This window comes from Tenrec ecaudatus, chromosome 12 (assembly GCF_050624435.1).
Source record: "Tenrec ecaudatus isolate mTenEca1 chromosome 12, mTenEca1.hap1, whole genome shotgun sequence".
Taxonomy (NCBI): domain Eukaryota; kingdom Metazoa; phylum Chordata; class Mammalia; order Afrosoricida; family Tenrecidae; genus Tenrec; species Tenrec ecaudatus.
Genome location: NC_134541.1, coordinates 23,781,319 through 23,805,587, shown reverse-complemented (window position 1 = coordinate 23,805,587; position 24,269 = coordinate 23,781,319). Strand labels below are relative to the sequence as shown.

General features: G+C 41.9%; 1 protein-coding gene and 1 pseudogene across 2 annotated transcripts in view; both read left to right on the top strand.

The window, feature by feature from the left end:
* Window positions 1-23,819, top strand: part of RALGAPB (Ral GTPase activating protein non-catalytic subunit beta) — an 86,645-nt gene extending 62,826 nt beyond the window's left edge. For both annotated transcript variants that reach the window (XM_075528757.1, XM_075528756.1), the window contains exons 24-30: window positions 5,101-5,266; window positions 8,272-8,394; window positions 10,126-10,262; window positions 13,792-13,900; window positions 15,686-15,764; window positions 19,331-19,479; window positions 19,832-23,819. In XM_075528757.1, the coding sequence (XP_075384872.1) occupies window positions 5,101-5,266; window positions 8,272-8,394; window positions 10,126-10,262; window positions 13,792-13,900; window positions 15,686-15,764; window positions 19,331-19,479; window positions 19,832-20,025 (957 nt within the window). In that variant the 3' untranslated portion in view covers window positions 20,026-23,819. The remainder of the gene's footprint in view (window positions 1-5,100; window positions 5,267-8,271; window positions 8,395-10,125; window positions 10,263-13,791; window positions 13,901-15,685; window positions 15,765-19,330; window positions 19,480-19,831) is intronic.
* On the top strand, window positions 535-1,085 carry LOC142422374 (adenosine 5'-monophosphoramidase HINT1 pseudogene; annotated as a pseudogene).
* Window positions 23,820-24,269: the final 450 nt, after the last annotated feature.

Sequence of the window (24,269 nt, the reverse complement as noted above, 5' to 3'; positions counted from 1 at the left end):
AAGAACAGTTCATGAACTGTGGTGCCGAGAGTCGTGGTTCTTTTTACCCTCAAAGATGTGTTTTAGAGAGTAGGCTCAGCATGATTCTCTTCCCCTGAAGGAATTCAAGCACCTCCAACAAAAGAAACTCAAATGTCCAAAGTTAGTAACCAAAAAACTAAAGTTAGGCCTGATTGCCCAAGAAGAGTATTAATACCACCACCAGCTACTAACTTACTGAGCCTCTCCCCTGTGCCTCAGTGTGCCTGAATATAGGAGTAAGTTGCAAGTCTTTACTCTGGAGCTCACCTTTTAGGTACCTTCACAAGGAGGTAGTTCCATCTGGGGTGTGTACAGTGTGCAGTGGAGGAACTAACAACTGTGATAAAGAATTAAAGCAAAAGACCAAGGAAAACACAATTAAACAGATGTAATAAAGAGACCGGCGAAAGAAGAAGAAAAATGTAAGATACAAGAGTAGAAAACTGTGAGGAAATAGCAGGGATATTGAAGTTTCTAATATAATATGGAATGGGGAAGCAGTTACCAATTATATCTATGAAAGAACAAAAGGGGCCTCCTCCCTCCCCAGCCGCGCCCGGAGGTCGAGATGGCCGAGGAGATCGCCAAGGCTCAGGTGGCCCGGCCTGGCGGCGACACAATCTTCGGGAAGATCATCCGCAAAGAAATCCCAGCCAAGATCATTTTTGAGGACGACCGGTGCCTTGCTTTTCATGCCATTTCCCCACAAGCACCAACACATTTTCTGGTGATACCGAAGAAATACATTTCCCAGATTTCTGTCGCAGAAGATGATGATGAAAGTCTCCTTGGACATTTAATGATTGTTGGCAAGAAATGTGCAGCTGACCTGGGCCTGAACAAGGGATATCGAATGGTGGTGAAAGAAGGTTCGGATGGGGGACAGTCTGTCTATCACGTCCATCTGCATGTTCTTGGTGGTCGGCAGATGAGTTGGCCTCCAGGTTAAGCATGCTTTCAGGGAAACGTATCCCTTCTCTAGGCAATGATCAGGTCAGCAAGTTAAAATGTATTCAACAGTACCCTTAAATTTGCCTGTGTATGGAGAGATTAAGGGAATACTGGGGGGGGGAGCCATATGTAATAAAAGACATTATTGAATGGTTAAAAAAAAAGAACAAAAGGAAAATTTATAAAAATAACATAGCATTCAGATGTTTAGGCACCAGGACTAGCACCCTGTATGATCTTGAAATTGTACAGTAAGCATTCTAAGAACATTATTGAACGCTCCTTAAGTTTACCAAAATTAGAAAATGTTTGATTATATAAATGCACTATAAATTATTCATGAGGTACTAAGAAAAGGGGTTGATGGATGAGGAAGCTTCTCTCGTTTCATATTACTAATTCCATAAATAATAAGTATCTGCTCTCTGTTAGGCACCCGCGCTACAGTGGTAAACAAGATACATAGTTTCTTGTCTTTTAGATCTAGCTAGAGGGGAAGACATGATTAAATAAGTAACCATGGAGTATTGTGATAAAATAGGTTTACTACATGTTATAGAAGCCATAATAGGAACATTTAAGTTGATGTTTAAAGTGTGCATTGAAGATGGTTACTGACGAAGTTATCAATGTGTGCAAAGGTCTCAGAAGTAACAGGAATTGCAACTTCATGAAATTGAGGGGCATTTATTTATTTTTAAGTCATTTCCTTGGGGGCCCATACAGCTCTTAATCACAATACATACATATATCCATTGTGTCAAGCATATTTGAACATTTGTTTCCATCATCCTTTTCAAAACATTTTCTTTCTACTAGAGCCCTTGGTATTAGCTTTTCATTTTTCCCTCTCCCTCCCCTACTTTCCCTCCCTCATGAACCCTTGATAATTTATAAATTATTATTATTTTTTCATGCCTTACACTGACCAATGTCTCCCTTCACCCACTTCTCTGTTGTCTATCCCCCAAAGAGGAGATTATATGTAGATCCTTGTGATCAGTTATTATCCTTTCTCCTCCCCACCTTCCCCCCACCCTCCTGGTATCTCTACTCTCATTATTGGTCTTGAGGGGTTTATCTGTCCTAGATTTCCTGTGATTTCAGCTCTTTTCTGTGTCCGTGTGCATTCTCTGGTCTAGCCGGATTTGTAAGGTAGAATTGGTGGCCTGATAGTGGGAGGGGAGGGGAGGGGAGGAGAAACATTAAAGAGCTAGAGGAAAGTTGTGTGTTTCATCAGTGCTATACCGCACCCTGACTGGTCCGTCCCTGCCTTGTGATCCTGCTGGAAGGGGATGTCCAGTCACCTGCAGATGGGCTTTGGGTCTCCATTCCACACTCCCTATCAGTCACACTGATAATGACTTTTTCTTCTGGGTCTTTGATGCCTGGTACCTGATCCCATCGACACCTCGTGATCACACAGGCTGGTGTGCTGCTTTCCTGTGGACTTTTTGAGAGGCATTTCTTATGGAGACCAGTGTGCTTGGAGCTTGGAGGAAGATGGTTCTCTGGGCATCCAGGAATGAGACTGATGGATTCCTAACATTTTTTTTTAAAGGAACCTCAGAACATTTGGGTCAGGTGAGGAGGTTGGGGCAAGTCTAGTACCTGGGTTCAAATTAAGAGAAGGAGCCACGTTCTCCCTGTAAAAGGAGAAGGCACTAACCTTTGAGACAACGTGAACATTATTCCCTTGGAGGCATTTGTTAGGAGGTGTCACAGGTTCTGATTCAGGGCCACCCTGTGCAAACAGGGCAGAACACTGCCTGGCCCTGCACGATCCTTACAGTCATTGCTGTGCTTGAGCCCGTCCATTTCATCGTGGGTCTCTTGCTTTTTTGATGATACAGCCAAAGTAAGGGAGGTGAAGTCTCATTATGTTTTCTTTTTAAGAGCACTTCCTTTAAGATAGCTGTGTTTCTTCTTCTGGCTGTATATTCTCCCCCCCCCCCCCAAACCAGAATTCCAATGTATAAATAATTCTTCAGTCTTATTTTTTGTCCAGCTTTCACGCATATATGAGAGGATTGAAAATACCTTGGCTTTGGCAGGTGCACCTTAGTCCTCAAAGTGACATCTTTCCCCTTTAACACTTAAAAAAGGTCTTACGCAGCACATTTTCCATTTGGTTTCTTGACTCCTGTTTCTAGGAGTCCTGATTATGGATCCAAGGAAACTGAAGTCCTTGGCAACTTCAGTGTTTTCTCCATTCATCATGACGTTGCTTATTGATCCACTGAGAAGGAGTTTTCTTTCTTTATACTAAGGTATAATCCATCCTGGAGCCAGTGACAGATATTCTCTGCCCTCTTTACTTTCAGCAAACAAAGTTGTGTCATCTGTATACTCGGCAGGTTGTCAGTGAGTCTTTCCCCAATCCTGATACCGCCTCCTCCTCCCTGTAGTTCTGTTTCTCGGACTATTTGCTTTACATGTAGATTACAGTAGTATGGTAAATGGATCGAACCCCGACACACCCTTTGTTGATCTTGAAAGCACACAGAACCCCCATGTTCTGTTCAAGTGATTGTCTCTTGCCTTGTGTATAGACTCCACAAGAACACGGGGTATGCTCTCAAATGCCCCTTTTTCTATACAAAGTAGATTTAGATGCATTTCTGGCTGTAAGCAAATAGCATGTGAGTTGAATTTGACCTATTTATTCTTGACTAAACTTTTGGATTATTTTTAAGTTTCACTTCTAAATGAATGTTACGATTGGAAAGATTAGAACCAGCTTACTAATCAGTTTGCTGGCACTTAGAAGAGTAAGACAGGATCCAAGGGCACGAGCTAGGCATAGTCTAGAGAGACTGGCTCTGTGAGAGTCAGTGAGGATGCCTGGTGCAGTGAGAGCAGCATGCTGGGGTTGGCTCCCGCCCCCACCCCCAGTCTGCAGCCTGACACCCTCGACGAGCATTGCCTCAACTACGCCAGCGCTCCAAAGAGTGCTCTGTGGACTACCTGCATCATGGTCATTTGGAGGAGCTTTTCCAAAGGATGATTCCAGGCTCAGGTCATTCTTATGTAGACAGATGCGAATGAATGTAGAGAATTCTATTAAGGACAAAACCCTTTTATTTTGTCTTCCTTTAGAATTTTTTTTTTTTTTAAATAGCATCCCTGTTGGCAGCGTGGACTAGGTATTTGTCAGGAGAGGTGCAGAGTGTGTCGTAGAATATTGGCAGTAGTGCTGGCTTCTGCCCACTAGATGCCACTAGCACCCCACCAGATGTGACAACCAAAGTTTTCAGAAGGCACAAGGCTCCAGAGCTGTTGCAGAATGGAGGGCTGCTCTCACTGAAGGCCAGCGAGGTCGGTGCTGCTCCCAGTAAGGAAAGGAGAGCCTGTGGTCCTTTCAGTTCTGTTGGAAGTACAGAATCAACACTCATCTGTTTTCCTCTTTAGACCAAGGGTGGACTATTTTAAGATTCATTTATAATGATAACTAACCCTTATTGAATTTTAATAGGCGTGTACTTTGATGGCATCTGTCAAGATTTGTAATGAATCCCATGTCTACGCAGTGATTCTCATTAAGCAGTTAGTGAACTGTGAAGACAGGCCTTGGCGCCTTTTAGTTGCTGCTGAGTATGGTGTCTAGAGTCCCTGAATAGTTCAAACATTTGTGCCCCAGTTCACCCAGAGGTGCCTCCGAAAAAAGACCTGCCGATATGCTTCCAGAATTCCGCCTTTGAAAATCCTATGAAGTTCAGTTCAACTCTGACACAAATGAAGTGTTATGGATGGAAGTCAACTCAACAGCAACTAGTTTGGGGGGTGGGGGTTGCTTTTGTTTTTAATTGTCTCTGGTTCAACAATTGTTTTGCAAGGAAAAGATTTTGCTTGTACGATCTTAATTAATCTTCACAACCATTATTGTCCCCATTTTAATATATGAAGAAACTAAGTAAGGTTCAGAAACTTGAGTCAAGGCTTACGGAATAGAACCCAAATTTGTCCAACTTCAAAGTTAGAATTCTTAAATCTTCGGTGCTTTGTTCTCATGTGTGTTATAAACTTGGTTGGACTTGTTTCGTCAAAGCTTCGGAGATAACCAGTGAACATTTATTTGGATGTACTCTTGTTTCCTTTATTGTCACTGATGTTTAATATTCATTTCAGATTTTAAAGAATGTGGAGTCTTCCAGAAGTGTTCAGCCACATTTCCTAGAGTTTTTGCTCTCCCTTGGCTGGTCAGTAGATGTGGGAAAACATCCTGGTTGGACAGGACATGTCTCCACCAGTTGGTCTATCAATATTTGTGATGATGGTGAAGGCTCTGAACAAGGTAAATATCATCATGATTAGTTGTTCATTTGTGTTTGTGTTTCTCTTGATTCTTTTCCCCCTTCACTGCACTGTCAACGTTAGTCTTATTAAAAAGTGAAACCAAACCGAGGTATGTAAATGAGAACTTTCCCTCTCCTCCTCCTTGTTATCGTCGAGGAAGCTACTAATAGATAGCTTTACGTTCATCCAGACATTTTCTTTGTAGATAATATATAGGAAATGATGAGGTTAATTAATAAAAAATAATGGCTTAATTATCATAACTTTGAAAAGTTCCTTTTTATATTAAGAGTGAAAAAATTCACTTTCCTATAAAAATATTCTAATATCGGTAATTTAGAACAAGCAATACAGTTTCCCTAGAAGCACAATTTGTCTTAGCAAGGATAGCTTTCTATAACAGGTATGTTTTACCGACTTTGCAGCCATCAATGATTCACAGTTAAGAGGCTTTGTTCTTGGGATTGCATTTAAAACCGCTGCAGTAACTATCTGACCGTCTCTGAGAGAGTCTTGCCCGTTCCGCTGAGTCCTCCTGAGGAACTCTTATCAGGATAACAAGTATCAGAACCGATGTCCGTGTAAACCTGTGCCCATGGTCTTACTCCTGGGGTCACGGAAAAGTTCATACTCTCGCTATAAGGAGGGTAGTGCTTGCCTCCACCTGTGTTAGACAGGGTTCCCTAGAGAAACAAAACCAGGACACTTGTGACTTTATATATACTGTATTTACTCGAGTATAAGCCGACCCGAGTATCAGGCACCTAATTTTATCACAAAAACTGCATTAAAAATGTGCTGGAAAAACTCAGCTTATACTCAAGTATATAGAGTGAGTGTGTGTGTATAGATATATACAACACGACGAAGTAAACAGCTAATTAGTCCACAGAGCAGTACAGAGGGCTCAGTTCAACTCACTTCCGTGAGCCAGCTAATGTACTGGCAGACCTTCAACTCACGAGGGCTGCTGTGTGCAAGGCAAGGAAGCTGAGTCTTCTGTAGAGCAATACAGACAGTCTGGCCACAGGCAGCAAACAGCAGGGCAGGTCACCAACAGTCAGTCAGATGACAGGGTCTGACAGTCCCCAGCTCAAGTGAGGTATACACCAGCAGTGTTCCAAAACAGGTCTCAAAGGAACCTCAAACTATAGCCACACGGACCACGGGTTGGGTGTTCCCACAGGTAGTATAGCTCACAAGTTGAGGCAGAGAACTAAGGCAGCTGCCCATTGGTCCGATCATCAGAGAGCAAGAGACAGAAAGGTGAAGCTCACCGAGCCATTTATTTCTTTGCCTTTCAATCAAACTGCAACCTTATTAATCCCACATGGATTTATTGGCCAGGTTGGCACGATCAACCTACCTATCACACCTTTGCTTTAAATGTTCAGAGTGCTGATGTATTTCAACATTGCCTATTAAATACCATTGTGATTTGTGACCTGTAGTTCATTTATTTCAACCAAGGCAGAACCAAACGTTTGGGAATATACTACTGTAATTTGTATTTCCATGTTTTTGCGTATATGTTTGACTGTATCTGTAGCTTAATTCTCATAAATTCTCATCATAAAGAAAAAGTTCACCAAAAAAGAAAAGAAAAAGTTCATATAGCAAGCAGTACAGACATTATTTAATTATGCCAACATGAAGGGACTTTAAAAGTTTCGTGGAAAAATGGCATTTTCCCACTAATTATTAGAAGCCCCCATGGTTACAAATAACAGAAAACCTGGCCCATTTAATTGTGAAGGTCATTTATTGCGTCATGTCACTGAAAATTCCATTGAGATGTCTGTCGAGTGGTCAGTTCTTCTGCTTCTCTGCAGTTTTCCTCTAGCTCTGTCCTCTATATTCCGGCTTTGTCCCCAGCCACTCTGTCCTGAAGGGGACTGATGAGCCAGGTAGTAACCTCCTCCACCCCAAAGACCTGAACTACGCAAACCTGTCTCAGAACAAGAATGGTGAAATGACCCTGTTAGAAATGGAGAAGGTATAGCAGTTATGAAGAGTCGGGCCTGTCAACTCCATGGCTGCTGTGTAGAGTGGGGCAGGGTGGAGTGGGTACTGGGCAATAATCGCAGTGTGTTACAGTGGATACCAAGTACCTGCCCAGAGCTAGCAAACTGCAGCCCAGGCCTGTATTTGTCAAGAAAGTTTTGTTGGAACTTAGCCAGACTCTGACCGGCATGTTGTCTTTGGCTGTTTTCTCACTACAACAGAGGTAAGTTGGCACAAGGACAATGGATCAGTATTTTTTTATGTTTACATAAATCCTAAATATGTACTATCTGGTCCCTCTACAAAAAGTTTGCTGATCGTTCATCTCAATGTTTCTGTTTACTACAGAAATTTTTTATTTTTAACTATGAGTTTGAGCATTTTAAAAGATTGTTGTCTCTCTCCTGAGACAGCTTGTTGATATTTTCCACCCAATCTTTTGTCAGGTTGTTGGTGTTTTATACCTTATTGGTATAACAATTTGTTCATTTTAACTAGACACTGTCATAGCTTTTAGGAGTTTTATTAATTTCGTTTTTGTCAGGCTGGCTTAGAAGAGAGACTGTTACAACAGTGCCTGTGCCTGTGTGCATGTCCTGACCACTGGGAAAGGCGGGGCGGGGCAGGAGCAGCGAGAAGCTGGAGAGAGAGAGACAGAAATGCCTTGAAAGTAAAGGGTGCACAGACACCCACCCAACGCCTTCACATGTCTTCTTCCGTGGGGCTGTACCCAGTCTGAAAGTCCTTTTCTCTTCACCTGCCTCGCAAGGGAGCCAAAGGCCTTGCAAATTCAACAGTGTAGTTTGATTTAATTTCAGAACCTGAAGTTAGACTTTATGATTTAAAGCTCGTCACACACACTAATTGGTTCTAATTGGAAGCATACCTTTTACTTTTTATTATTTTATTAACCAATTAAGATTTCATGAAGCAGAATGTTTGGGAAATACTGGGTTTTCACATTTTTTAAAGAAATAATATCATGCTTCTTGTTCCTAGATGAAGTAATTTCCTCTGAAGATGTTGGGGCTAGCATTTTCAATGGACAGAAGAAGGTGCTGTATTATGCTGATGCCCTGACAGAAATAGCTTTTGTGGTTCCTTCTCCTGTGGAATCTTTAAGTAAGAGCATTTTTGTATGGTATTATTTTAAGATCTATTTTTGTGTTTACTGGTTTCTACAATATCATTGCATTGGAAGAGTTTTTGAAAAAGTCATTCTTCCGCTTTTAAGGCTTGCTAATAGATTATGCAAAGGTATGAGATGTTAGTTCCTTTTAACTTTCTTATGAGAATTAAGTTATAACTATTTTTTAAGTAATGAAACAGTCCTCCTTTAACGCAAGTTTGGCATTTCTTTAACTTAATTAAACAAATACAGAACACTAAATCAAACCCACTGCCATCAGGTTGAGTATGACTCATAGCAATCCTGTAGAACAAGGTGGCACTGTCCTGAGGAGCTCCAAGACTGTCAATCTTTAGAGATGCAGACAGCCCCATCTTTATTCTGCAGAGCTGATAGATAGGCTATCAGCCCAGTGTTTAACTTACTGCATCACAGGGCTCCTAAGCTTGCCTGGTAAGTTAAAGTTCCATGTTTCGATTAGCTCATTTCTTTGTTTGATTATGAGTGAGTTCACATGGACGTCTACGTGGAAGCATTATATGATACCCCATAGAATCTAACTGGTAAGGATCTGAGCAGGAGAAACCTTATCAGTCCTAGAAAGACAGCAGTCAAGAATGTTCTTCTCAGTCTGAGCTTACGGCCTTGCTTTGCTGAGAACCCTTGCTGTTGGAAAATTAAACCTTACCCCTTAAGACACCCCTATTGCAGCTCAACTTCTTCCTGTTTCTGAATGTGTTTTTGTTTTATTTTTTTCTCTTTGCTTGTCTCAAACCTGATTGCTGCTTAATCACAGAGACGTGGTCCTCTGTACCTTTTGAGTGCTCCCGTGCTTGCTTGCTACAGGGCTGCCTTATTGACTTTATCATCAAAAACCTCAGAGGGGAAAAAAACCTCAGAAAAACAGATGGCTCTTACCATATTCTACCTCTAAGAAGTTAGTTTCCAGTCTTATTTGAATTATCCTATAGAGCAGTGGTTCTCAACCTTCCTAATGCCTAGACCCTTTAATATAGCTCCTTATGTTGTGGTGACCCCCCAACCATACAATTATTTTCGTTGCTACTTCATAATTGTCATTTTTCTACTGTTATGAATCATAATGTAAATATCTGATATGCAGGGTATATTTCATTGTTATAAATTGAACATCATTAAAACATAGTGATGAATCACAAAAACAATGTAATTATACATTGTGAAATATTTATTTCTAATGACAAATAAATGAAATTTTGTCTTGAAGCATGGTGTAGCATGGGTAACAGTCTTCACACCGGGTACTTGTATGTGGGCGTATCTGCATGTGGGTGGACCCGCATGGAGATGGATAGAGGAGCGGTGCCTCAATTCCTAAGACCATCGGAAATCTGTGTTTTCAGATAGTCAAAGGGGTCGTGACCCCCAGGTTGAGAATCGCTGCTATAGCACAAGAGCTAAGAAACCACAGACCAAATTCAATCCCCTAAGAATGACTATTTACAACTTTCAAAGGATTGTAAAATACTGTGTGTGTGCACACACCAAAGACTTGTATGACAAAAATCCCTAAAATGTATTTATTACCTGATCCTTTACAGAACAAGTTTACCAGCCCTTGTTTGGGTGACGGTGCTTTGTTTAAATGGCTTAGGTTAGACTAGTTCACATGTAGTTGGTTTAAACATCTTTACTGCAAGGAAGTAGTAAGTATTATAATTGAGTTTTTTTTCTTTATCCCATAGCTGATTCATTAGAAAGCAACATCTCGGACCAAGATAGTGATTCAAATATGGATCTTATGCCAGGAATTCTAAAACAGCCATCCCTGACACTTGAGCTTTTCCCCAATCATACAGACAATCTTAATTCCTCACAGAGGGTAAGTCACTATTTTGCCATAGGTCCAGAAGTTGAGTATGCTGAAGAGCTTACAACTTTAACCTAGAGAATAATTGTAATAGAGTACTCGTTCATTAGTAATTTAATTTTTAAAAACAAATTGTCAATGTTTTCTTTTTTCAGTCTACAATAAATAGCTTCATAATAAGACAGCCTTTACTGTTTCCTTTGACTTAGCCATTGGTACCAGCTTATTCTCTACCCGTCCCTTTCCTGTCCAGACCAGGGTTCTTATTAGAACCTTGAGGTATGCAGTGAAGTTGCAGCATTGCCCAGGGACCCCACACCATCGTTTATGCATGCGTGCTCCGCTTGAACAAGTGGGGACTGATACAGGTAGTGGGGTCTCAGAGAGTAGTCTAGTGTGTGAACGAGTGCCTTGAGGGAAGAAGGCTTTCGCTTTTATTTATATTTTCTCTTACCTTGTCAGCAGATACTGTTTCTGCATTCTTCCTCTTCTTAATCCTTCCTGGGAAGTGACCAAGAAACTAAATGGCAAGAATATAGGATAATTCAAAGTGTAAGGAGACTGAGTTAAAAAAAAAAAAAAAGACTGTTTAGAACAAAAATAAAATCTGAACTTGACTGGAGATATTCTACTGTACAGGAACTTAATTTGATTTCTTCTATAGTGGAAATTATTTGTACTCGATATTGGCTTAAAAGAGATGATAGGAGAAATTTTTCACCTTAAATTGATTTAGAGGGAACAAAATCAAGTTGTGTAACACTTTCTGACATAAGGTTGACTTTGAAAATCAGGAATTGTTCTAAAAGTTTTCATAGTTTGGAGTTCAACAAGTCGCTGGTAGTTGTAATGGAGGGTCTTAGGCAAATCTCCAGTATTCAGCTGTGCCATATTTGTGGAATGAAGGGTTCAGTATTATTATGATGTCAGTTCTTGAGTTAATCTGCAGAGTTAATGCAATGCCAGTCAAATTCTTGATGCATTTTTAAAAGAAATTACAAGGTGATCCTCTATATGGAAAAGAAAACACCTTAGAATAACCAAATTAGTTTTGATTTAGAAAACAAAGGTAGAGAATTTGTATGATTGCAAGGTTTGTTACAGAGCCCTAATAATGTAGAGTGTGTGGTGTTGGTGTAAGATCGACTACAGTTAGATAGACTTGAATGGAGACACTGCACAAAGGAGTTTTGACAAATGTGCCAAGGCACTTTAATGGAGAAAGGACTTTTGTTGACAGATGGTGCTGGAATAACTGGATTTTCATTTGAGGAAATAACCTCATCTCTTTTACATACACAAAAATTAACTCAAAGTATAGACCCAAATATAAAACTTAGCAAAACTTCCCGTAGAAAACATTGGAGGGAAAAGTCGTAGGGACAGTGATGTAGGCAAAGGTTTCGTAGAGAGAATGCACCAAGCATGAGCCACTAGAGGGAAAATAGAAAAGTTGAGCTTTACCAAAATTTTGCCCTGAAGAAATGAAAATGAAAGGTACAAATGTGCTTTACACGATTGATGTATGGATGGATTGTGATAAGAGTTGTATGAGCCCCCAATAAAATTATTTTTTAAAAAAGAAAAGCAGTGGAATAAAAAAAAAATGAGATGATGCCAGGGGCTTACATGGAGAGCAGATATTTTGAGAATGATGAGGGTAACGAATGTACAAATGTGCTTTATACAATTGATGTATGCATGGATTGTGATAAGATTGTATGATCCCCCCCCAATAAAACAATTTCAAAAAAAAGAGAGAGAAAGAGAAAAAGATCACAAGTTTAAAAAAAAGAAAATGAAAAGTCAAGTGATAGCATGGAGAAAATATTTATATTACATATACTTGACAAAAGACTTACATCTAAATTATGTCCTGCAACTCAGAATGACAAGGTCAGCACTCCAATTTCGAACATGTGCAAAAGATTTGAACAGGTATGTTAAAAAAGAATATATGCTAATGGCCAGTAAGTGCATTAAAAAAATGCACCACTTCAGTAGCACAGAAATCCAAATGAAAACCTAAGCCCCCAGGTAACTGTAAGTTTAAGTGAAAAACTGTCGTCAAAATGTTCAGCACAGTGTGTGGCACAGAGCAGACTATCTGAATCATAGCCGCTTTTATATTTGCAATTGTTACTTGGATAAGAAAATGCATGAATCAGAAATGGGTCTTTGGGGATATGGTAAGTATCTTAAAAACCAGTCAGGAGCCATGCTACTAAAAAAATTGTCTCTAAATGTGGCTCTCTGGCCAGCCATGAATTTGTTGAAAATTCTGTTTTCCCCATCAGGCAACCCTGGCACCTTTGTCAAAAGCCTCACGTGGCTCTACATACGTGTTTTTTGGTTTTTTCCCTGAACTCTTGTGTTCACTGATAATGCATGCTGATCCTTATGCCAATCCCATATTGCCTTGATTATTGTAACCTTAAAGGACTCTTACAAACATGATATTTAAATCCAACAGCTTTTTCTCTTTTAAGCTTGTTAGGCTCTTCTACATCCCCATACAACTCACCTTGCCAATGTTTATACAAGAGCCTGCTGATAGGAATATTCATGGGCAAGGTTTTATATGGAAATAGGTTTTCCTTCTTCCGGGGTAGCTCCCCAGGAGTGGCATGGTTGGGTCCTAGGCTAGAAGTATGTATGCCTCTTAAAGAGCTTGCCAAGTGGATCTCATGACAGCAGCGTTTGAAAGTTCTGGTTGTTCATATTCTCGCCAACTGCTAGTATTGTTGGACTTTCTCATTATAGCTCTTTCAGTACACGGGGAGTTTCTTGGACAAAGTAATTTTCTGTGAACACACTAGAATAGAGAAAGAATCTAGAGGCCTTGCCATGATTGCTGATTGGTTACAAGACATTTATTTCTATGCTAATCAGTTTTTATTTTTTAAATTCAATAAGTTGAGATTCTCTGCACTGTAGACAGCAGCTTTGTTAGGGCTGCCCTGCATACCCAATTCTGTATCCACTGAAGTCGCTTCAGCGTGCTAAAGTGCCGCATTGCCCTGTCGGCCTGGGGAAGAAATGTTACAGCTGACGGTGGGCAGGGAAGCCCCGCCAACCATGATAGGGAGACTCCAAGCAATTCTTTGTCTTCCCACTGACAGGAAAGAGGGATTGGACATAGGCGACAGTTAGAAGCTGTTGGTGTCCATTCTAGGAATAACTGAGGACATTTTAAAAACGACTCAGAGCAAACAGTGATGTTGCCACAATTGGGAAAGCATTCTGCTTTCTAGCCATAGAAATAGACATGGATTCTAAAGAGGCCACATTGCATTGTGTGCCAGAGCATTGGTATAGCCTGTTTCTCACGTTGTTTCCTCGAACAGCCGTCCATCTCCTTGGTTTAGCTTAGATGAATAACAGCCAGAAGAGCTTCTTTAAAGATGTACCGCCTGTGTTCCTGAAGTGACTCCCCGTCACCGGGTATCTTGATAGCTGCATGACTGAGTAGTTCTGTTACGGCCGAGCTTTTTACTCGTTTCCTTCTCCCCGCCCTTCTGCTTATCTCTTCCTCATGCAGCTCAGTCCCAGTTCCAGAACGAAGAAGCTGCCTCAGGGTCGCCCTGTGCCTCCCCTAGGACCTGAGACCAGAGTGTCCGTAGTCTGGGTGGAACGCTATGACGATATCGGTACTGTATAAGGACTTGTTTCATAGCTAACATTTTAATAGAATGAGCATGACTTGCTAAATGTCCAATGAGAGGAGTGGTGTGGTGGCCAAGGGCTGGGACCTGGAGGCTAGCAAAGGGGCTTGCATCCTAACTACACCACTCAGTGTTTCAACCTTAGACTGTTGTGGTTGTGGACTGTCACGTTGGTTGAGCTTTAGAGGGACCCCTACACTAAAGGGCAGAGAACGTCCACGGAGGGTTTTCTCAGCGGCAAGCTCCCACAGAGCCATTGCCGCGTTGGAACGGTCCCCCTTTGTTAGCTGCTCAGTACTTAGCTGGGGCTCTTAGCTTTAGAATACTCCTCTGTTACATGGGGCCAGCCATGAAACGTAGTGCATGGTTGTGAAGATTTTAGAAATTGGTGAATGAAATATTTGGTGTCACAGTATATGGTTTACTGCATGTTCTCCCAGCCCCCAGAAGGCTTTTGGAAAAGGGAAGGGGAGTGTTTCATACACCTGTCTTCCACGGCAGATCTCTTGATGAGTCCAGTCCACTCACTGTCTACTTTCAAAGTAAGGACTAATTTGTCTTTAAGAATTCTGCTATGCAACGATGAAACAAAACTTTCCTCTGGTTCTTAAATGCTTCCGCCCCGGCACCCCTCCACTATCATGATCCCTCACAAATCCAGCTAGACCAGAGGATGTACACTGGTGCAGCTAGGAACTGGAAACACAGGGAATCCAGGACAGATGAACCCCTCAGAACCAGTGATGAGAGTGATACCGGGAGGGTAGAGGGAAAGGGGAACCAATCACAAGGATCTACATATAACCCCCCTCCCTGGGAGACGGACCACAGAAAAGTGGGTGAAATGACAAAATAATAATAATTTATAAATTATCATGGGAGAAGGAAGGAGGGGAAATGAGCTGATACCAAGGGCTCAAGTAGAAAACAAGTGTTTTGAAAATGATGATGGCAACAAATGTATGAATGTGCTTGACACGATGGATGTGTGTATGGATTGTGATAAGAGTTGTATGAGCCCCAATAAAATGATATATATAAATAAAAAGAACAACTCTGCTATGGCTGAGTTTCTCATGGGTTTGTTTTATTCCATAAAGTACATATTTCCCTATAAATTCCCTACTTATACAAAAGAGGTAAAAAATAAAAACAAACTAAAAACACAAACAGAAAATATAAAAACCGCAACAAAACAGTAACTGATTATCTTTTTAAAAATTGTAAAATACTAACAAGAGAAACCAATGTTGTGTGTGTTTGTTAATATTAAAAAATAGTGAAAAATCTCTGAATGGGGGATTCCCACCCCCTGGCTTTACATATCTCCCCGTCATCATTTAAAAGATGCATACTTAGACTGTGGCTCACGTAACTCAGAGTTCCTGGGAGCACATGGTAATATGTCTTCTAGACTCCCACTGACTGCTCGTCATGTTTTCTAAAACCCTCTGCTTTAGATGAACTTAGCCAAAATATTTCTTGAGGAAAAATTGTTTGGTGTGGGGGGGAAATACTTATATGCAAAAATGAGTCAGAAACTATTGCTGCTACCATAGGAGCTTTTATTAAGCAAGGCTTCTAGATGCAAAGCTATTGTCGCCATCATATCCTCCATCTAGGTCTGTCCACTTCTGAAGGTGATGTTTCCGTTTCCTCCCCTTTCCCACGCGAAAAGGAACTTTTGCCACCATACATCTGGTATTCAACTCTGCCTGCAGATATATATATGAAGGAGCTGTTAATTGTAACATTATCACTTTCTTCCAGAAAATTTTCCCCTTTCAGACCTGATGACAGAGATCAGTACGGGTGTGGAAACTACTGCAAATAGTAGCACTTCTCTCAGGTACTATGTTTGTCTTGGTTTGAAGTGATGTATCAGCACGTGACTCTTTGTAAACACCAGCACACCTGTTTATTTATATAAGATGTTCAGCTCAGTTGAATGAAGGAATAAAAATTACTTTTTTCCTTTTTAAGAAATCAAAAAAGTAAGCCACTGACTCAGATGTATTTACAGATCATATATCTGATCATGAACCGTACGGGAAAAGCACAAACCACCCAATTTTAAAATAGACAAAAGATTTAAATAGACATTCCTCCAAAGAAGAAAGATCAATGGATGGTCAATGACATTAATTATTTTAGGGAAATGCAAATCAAAACCATTTCACAACCATTCAATGACTTAAGGGGAAAAAGGACAAAAAAGTGTTGAAGATGTAATCCCTCCCTGGTGGAATGTAAAATGGACAACAACAAAGCAACTTAGAAGTTTTTTGGGTTTTTTTGTTTGTTTGTTTGTTTGTTTGTTTGTTTCAAAAAGTAAAACACAGATATATTATATAACTCAGCAGTTCCACTCCAAGGTACTACCCAAGATAAATGAGACATGGCTCCACTCAAAGACTTACTTTCAAGTGTTTGTGAGCATTGCAGCTGGGAACTAGCTGATGGTGAATAAGCACATGTGCTGGACCCTGCAGTGGGTGCTCTTCAGCTGTGACGAGTACAAGTCTGACGGGCGCTACAGCGTGGTGCTGAGTGATTCCACTTACAGAAACAGACCCGGGGATGACTGCGCATTCACAAAGGGTTTCTTACGGAGTGGCTGGAAATCTGCTAAAATTAGCACAATAGATAGTTGCACACCTCTGTAAATATTCAAAAAATTACTGAATTATGTACTTTCAAAGAGTAAAGGTGTGGTCTAGAAACTATCTCAATAAAGCTTAGTTTTTTAAATTATTGTAATGAGTAGGGAAGCAATAAAAACAACCTAATTAGAGGGGGGAAATCCCAGAAAGTTTACAGATAAGTAGAGAAGGTAATGATGTTATCAAAAACTTTTAAATAGTGTGTGATGAATTGCTCTTCTTTATCTAGCTACAGCAAAAAGAAAATGGAAAAGTTGTAGCTATTATTAGTGGGGCTTATAGTAATAGGTTTACAGTATTAGATCAAAATAATATAATTAAATTGGTAAAAACATTCAAGATAGAATTAAAATATTTTAATCATATGAACTTTTTCATGGAAAAAATATTTCTAAAGAACCTGTAGTTCTAGATGCCATTTTGACCTTGTGCTACTGGCCTTCCTCATCCAGAAAATGTCTGTCTTTGTGTCATCTTTGTCCTTTATAAGATATAATATATAATGTAATTTAACATTATAGAATATAATTTTAACATTATAGAAAGTGTGAGCTACAGGTTCTTTGTGTGTGTGTGCGTGTGTGTGTATGTATGCATATATATAATATATATTATAAGAAGAACCTGTAGTTCATACTTTCTATAATGTTAAATCTCTGTATATGAAAAGGAGAAAATCTGTACACTCACTCCTGTCATGGTTTAGGTTCCAAAGATAGGCATGTAATGAAAAAGTCATCATTGTGCAAAAGTGGAGATGATCAGATCACAAAAGGAGGATGGTTACATCGTTGCATAACTGCCAAACCACTGAGATTCATGACCCACTAAAGTTGACGCAGAACCTTAAAAAATTACAGCCCATGTTCCTCCTAGTGTGTACCTCGGTATTTGTGTACTTCCAGGGATGCATTGTTAATGTATAAAAAAGTCAGAAAGTAGATTTTTAAGCCAGTTATAAATGCAAAATATTGAGTAATGAGGTCATTGATAAGTGAGTAGAAGGGGTGTTATAACATTTACATCGGTTTTACAGTTTTCAAGACTTTTTGTTCATTTATGTTTTGTTAAAACAAATATTTTTAAGTCATTCCCAGAGGTGGGCTGAAATAAGCTCATATTCCTCAGTCAATGAGGGGAGAGTGAGCGGAACCCAGGCTGTGAGCCAAAGTGCTGACCCCTCACACGGTGCAGCGCTTCTCACTGCCAGTGAACGGCTAGAGCTCCTGCTCTTTGCATGATCTGCTCCCAGTTACCTTGGAAACAGATGTCGTCCCATGCTACTTATTATTGATGAAATAATGTCAGTAAAAGTGGTTTGTTTTTAATACTTTTGTTTAACTTCTAGGAAATAATTTATTTTAATTATCTGGTTTTTATGCTAAAGTCCTTTTAAGTAGTTTACAGATACCCTGACAGTCTTCTTCTAAATAACTAAAGTATTCATCTTTTAAAAGAATGCTTTTCAAATAGCTAAAGTAATAATTCTTTAATATCATCTAATAGCTAGTTGAGAAAACCCTAGTGGCATAGTGGGTTACACAGTGGATTGTAAACCACAAAGTCAGCAGTTCGAAACCACCAGCTACTCTACAAGAGAAGAGTGAGGTTTTCTACTTCAGAAACAGTGTTACCGTCTTGGAATCTAAAGGAGCAATTCTACCTTCCTCTGAGTCTGAATCAACTCAGTGGCAGTAAGCTTGAGTTTTTTGATAGGCAACAGAGTTAAATTTCTATACTTTGCCCTAGAATACTCACAGCCAGTTCAAATCAGAACCTACGTCAGGACAGTGCGTGAGGTATTGACTGACTTGTGTCTCTTAATCTAGGGCCTTTTCTCTCTCTTTTTTTTTTTTTCCCATTCATGACACTGACTTGCTAGAGTAAAAGAGCTGTCATGAGGTAGATTTTTCCCTAAACTAGTTTAGAAGAAAGCTAACTGCATTGTACTTAGGTGAAAAGGTATAATGCAGTTAGATTATAAAATATTAGAGGAGACTAGCAAAGTTTATTAGCATTTGTCTTGGGTTCTGCAATACTATAGAATTTGCTTTTTATGTGTGGTTTATTTACACCTTGAAAGACTGGATCGTTGTTGCTTTGGTCAGTTTGCTTTGCCTATGCCAGTAAAGGTCACTGTGTTGGAAACAAAGCTAATGGGCATTGTCACAGCATTGTGAGTGCCTTTGGACAGATTCCTGGCATGGACTGTGTTAACTCACTCTTTTCCACCGGCACCTTTGCTAACCTTAGCACTTGCTACCATTGTGCGGGTTTGAGTGCTTTTGCCCCTGCCCATACATGGCAGTTACCACCCTCCTCCAGGAGGACAAGGACAATTAATCTTATCAGGAATTCCCAGAGTGAAACGAAGCTGTATTCCCACCTCTCTTTCCTCCAGGAGGGAAGAACAATAAAAGTCCCATGTCTGGTCCCTAGGTTCATTCCTCCTCAGTCTAGATGTTTCTTGCTTTTCCATCCATCCCATGCCCCCATCCGTTTCTAAGCACATTTCCTAGACCTCTTTTGTCAGCTTAAGAAGCCTGACCTGGTCTTGGAAACCTAGGGCCAGGTGTCACTAGACAATAGGGGTCAGCACCCCAGTCTCCCAGGAAGAGGAGTCTGAGCACACTGATCCCTTGCCTCTTTCCAAAGTACTGCCTTTAAGAGGTCCCCCTGGTCTTTCTGTGTTGTTCCTGGAAATGGAGACTTTTACATGTCAGGGGTAAAAAGAATCTTGTCTTTTCTTAAGATCAACCACTCTTGAAAAAGAAGTTCCTGTCATCTTCATCCACCCTTTAAACACTGGATTATTCCGGATAAAAATTCAAGGAGCCACTGGAAAGTTCAACATGGTCATCCCTCTCGTGGACGGGATGATAGTCAGCAGGCGAGCACTTGGTAAGGGCTGCGGTGGGGCTGAAGGGTCGTGGGCGCTTGTTCTTTCACGGTTTTAGAAGCCATAGCAGGAAGAGTGAGGAAGTGCCGTGGAACTCCGTCGGCGGCATGTATGGACTGTTATGGCTCTTGTCATTAAGGGCACATGCTTTTTCTGTTTAAAATGTCAGAGTAGAGCAAGTGTGAGTAGAGCTATACTTTATAAGCTTCCAGTACCGGAGAATGAAGACGACGGGCTAATGGCAGTCAGGAAGTGGTTGGCAGATCACATATTAATTTGTTCTCTTTGGATGTTTTTCCTTGGTGATGCAGTGGCTGTCACCTCGCTAACTGGCTGCTGACATTTCTGTAACAGGGTTCCTGGTGAGGCAGACTGTCATTAATATTTGTAGAAGAAAGAGACTGGAGAGTGACTCCTACAGTCCACCCCATGTGCGCCGGAAACAGAAGATCGCCGACATTGTCAACAAGTACCGCAATAAGCAGTTGGAGCCAGAGTTTTATACGTCACTGTTCCAGGAGGTTGGACTCAAGAGCTGCAGTTCTTAGACCACTGTGTGTCTGCAGTGGTCTAACTCCAATTACTGGGCTGTGATATCAAAGCCAACTACTTGACAGGTGATCACTGTACAAATAAAAGCAAATCACTCCTTAAGAGCTTACTGTTTAATCACCAGACTAGAAGAAGCGCATTGTGAACCCATTTGATTAGAAGACTTCCGGCTTCTTAGTGAAATGGGCTCCCAGACACAATCAGATTCCTGCTGGTAATGACATTATACATTTTAGCCATAAACTTTCTTTTAAAAGTGACAATTTTAGTTAAATGTAAGCCTTTGCGGGAGAAAGGCTTGTATGCATCTCAGTTAAGTGTGTGCATTGGTAGTATCAACAAGTTTGCAAATTAGAAGTTGAAGATGGTTTTATACCTCACTTTAGGAGGTTGTGATTAAAATCTGCCCAGAATCTTCCAGAACATTAGGAACTCAACAGATGCTGATCGCCTGGAGGAGAAGAGCTCAACCTTCTGCTCTCTCGTAGGCCCATTTTCTGTCCCGCTGACAGACTGACGAAAAGAAGATGGTTTTTGCTCAGATCAGAAATCTGACATTTAAAATGTCCTATTTTCTCTCTACCCTTCCCAAAGTTGCCAGTCTCGTCACCGCACAGAGGCTCTGTGTGAAGGTCCCAGTTCCTGGGCAGCCAGGACCCGCTCCCTCACGGAGTACAGTGCCCTGTACTCACATGGGGACGCAGGAGATCTGTAGCGCTAGGAGCTGGATGGCAGCAGTGATCCTGCACGCTCCACAGTGGGCCGGCACAGTGGCAGGACGACAGGTGACACACTTGTGTCCCTTGGTTAAAGATCAAGAGGTGTACATTCACAACAAGTACTGACGATGACTTGGTTTCCTGCGTCGTTTCTTACTTCAGGACCAAGCAGGAAACTGCACTGGTTCATGAAGGATTCTAATTTGAGGCTTAGGAACTAGCTTCCTGGAATTAGTGATTCCAGTCTCTCTCAGAAAGCTACTGGATTCCATCATCATCGACAAGCATGGGTGGCCACCCCCCGGGTGGCTGGTCTAAGAAACGGTGACTGTTGTTTTCTGAACTTTGCCAGCTGATGGCACCACCAGTCCCTGTCAGGGTTTGGAACTACTGTGTTACCTTGCTGCTACTCTTCTGCCAGGGATGGACATGGTGAGGGGCCTGATGGCACATCCTTGGGCGATGCTTGCTACAGCACTAGAGGAGGCACTGCCCCTCTCTCCCGTCCTGTTGCTTTCTGCTTTCTGAGTTAGGGTGATTTTGTATTATGAACACAAGTGATATTTGAATTCCAAAGAGGCGTGATCACAGGTGTATAAGGGGTGTCGTGTGTGTCCCTGTCCCCCCGAAACTGGTGTCAGAGGGTTGTGTACATCAGACCTCCTATGGTGCGGTTAAGTTACTGCTTTTGCTCTGGTGTTTTAGTGGTTTCACTGGGGGAGAGGGGGGTAGGGTAGGACCTAGTTCCCTGTGCAGTTCTATTCCAGAACTATGGGCAGAGCAGCTCTTGGTTTTCTGTTTGCCATACCCTTGTTTTCCTGCTTGTTTTAAGCTCAGGTAAAGAAAACTTCCTCCTCTTATGACTCCACTTTCCATTCAGGGTATCCTGTCATTCAACAGTTAGCTTCCTTTTTAAGCTGAGAAATAAAGCGATGCTCCCAGATGGTAACATGGGGGAGGGTCCAGAATAAGATTGGCCAGTCCCACCCTAAAATATGTTTCCATAATTAAAAAGCATAGTTCCAGAGTGAGCGTTTCAAGTGAAAGTGTGCCCTTGTTCTATTGAAGTGAACAAAAGGCTGTAAGCTGATGTGCAACTTAGAACATTCCAGAGGTTACAAAGAACTGATGTAGATGTCCGTCCTCGGTATGATTCTTCTGATGAAACCTTTACCTTTGGCATCGTTTTAAGGTCAGAAAATGTAATGGGGTGGGGTGGGGGAGGGTGTTGGAGGTTGGTTTGCTGATCCTGTAATTAGCCCCAGTCTGGCAACCTTGTGTAATTCTAATTGCTTTGTTAAGTGGACAGCCATGTGTAGTGGGATGTGTGACCGGGAAGACTGTGGTCTCCCAGAGGAGGGGTAGGTTCTGTCATAGGCAGCTCTCAATAGCCTGAGAGCCCCCAATGTGGGCAGCAGCAGCAGAAAGTGGGGTGTCCTTCCCTAGTCGAGGGTTGGTCTCCTCTCACAATGGCACCTACTAAAAAGGGCTGGCTCTTGGATCTTCCCTAGTGGATTTGAGTTTATGGTCACAAAGTTCACCCAGCTGACTTTGTGAAGAACCACTTTGAGTAGAATGATGCCAGAGGAAGATGCTTCGTTCTTAGTCGTTTGTTATCTTGAGTAGTCTGCCTGACAAATGTAATAGCCTGTGTTCATCACACCTTGGGGCGAGGGTTGCACAACTGTTCCTGCGTGAAGTGGGGGCATGCAGGAAGGAGGAAGGCCAACCCAGGGGACAGTGGATGGAGTCTTCCTCTCTGGTTCAGAGTGCTGAGGACAGCGAGGGGGGCTCTTTCCTCTTTCACCCTTTCCTTTTCAGCCATTGCTTCCTCCAAAGAACCCTTTCTCCTTCAGCCCTTTCAAAGGAACTGTTGTGTGACGGCTTGACCAATCCCATTCCTGCTCCCCCCCCACCCCCTACTAGTACTGCTAACACACACACACACACACACACACACATGGCTTGACCAATCCCATTCCTGCTCCCCCCCACCCCCTACTAGTACTGCGCGCTCTCTCTCACACACATACATACATACATATATACATACATACACATCCTGTCCTCCATTTGGAACTCCTCCTATCAGGGCAAGCCCATTTTCCTTGGACTCATTTATAAATAACAAGATCTATCCATGTTTGGCTTGTAATGTCAGTTGCCTTCAGGCGGTGTGTGTGTGGTTGCTTCCTATACACCAGGCAGCATGAAGGTTAGAGGCTCAGGCTTCGAGGAAACCTCGCTGGCACTGGGAGTCTCCCCTCCCCTCCCCTTCCCCTCCCGGAGGCGCTCGTGTGTGACTGGTGGGGAATGTCTGGCACTCCCCCTGGCGGTAGTTCTCCATTCAGCATATTAAAGCCCAGGTGGTCTAGTTTCCTTAAAATGAGAGTTCACTCGTTGATTTACATGAAATGGCCACTTCAGTCATCTTTTTCAAAGCTTTCCGTCACGGCCTGCTGTCCTGCCACGGGGAGTCTGGCAGGCAGTCACCCCTCTGTCCAGTGTGGAGTCTAACTGGGTTTCTCCGTGGCTAAGAAGCCACGTACTCTGTAGTGTTTTTCTCAGAACATCAACGCCTGTTCAGAGGCTCCTCTTTTTGTAACGGTGAGGGAAAAGGTGTCATTTGGGATCCCACAGTGCCTTGTATATAATAGGCGCCCAGTAAGTAGTTGTTGAATCAAACCCAGGTTTCCCAAGTCCTCGTCTCATGGTGACCAAGAACATCTTTCCTCTGAAGGGCTTGGCAGTGTGGCTTTAAAAAAAAAGGCAGTATCGTTATTTGCTTGAAATCATATATACAATTTGTATGAATTTCAGTATGTTGCCAAGACATAATCTTTTTCTTATTGTATTTTCTGTAAATATTTCTGGCACTGAACTGTAAAGTTAAGGTGAACTGTAAATATGAAGATATGAAGGTGTCCCCGTGTCCCCTCGCCTCCTGTGTTCGACCTTTATGTAAGGGGAGAAGGCCCAGAGGCTTGTTTGTATTTATGCCGATTCTTTGTCCAGAAGAAACCCATGGAATATTGAATGTAATACATTTAGTCAATTAAATTTTAAGGAGATTCTTATCTAACAATCTCGTGTGTGCTTTTGGTTGGACTGGGCTGGACTCCCAAGTGGGTGCTCTTTCCTGGGGCCAGTCTTCACCCCGGTTTTGTAGTTACGGGAGGACTGGTGTCTTTGAAAAACACCTTCGGAGAACCCTGGGGAGCATCACGCTGCTACGTGGCCAGACGTGGGGTCAGCACGGGTCACCACTGACCCGACAGTCACACCCCAGATGGTGCAGATGGCTCAGCTCCCCCACTAACCTGAGCCCGTGCTCCAAACAGGCCCAGGGATGCTCCAAACAGCCCAGGTCACAGCCTGAAACCCTGTGAGCCACCGATGTTTGGACCATCAAAAAGCTGGAGAACGCCAAACAAATCCGAAGGTTCTGACCCACGGTGAAAACCTGAGCGTCTGGCAGTACTGGGCTCGTATCTCACCTGGCAGTTAGGGGCTGGAGCCAA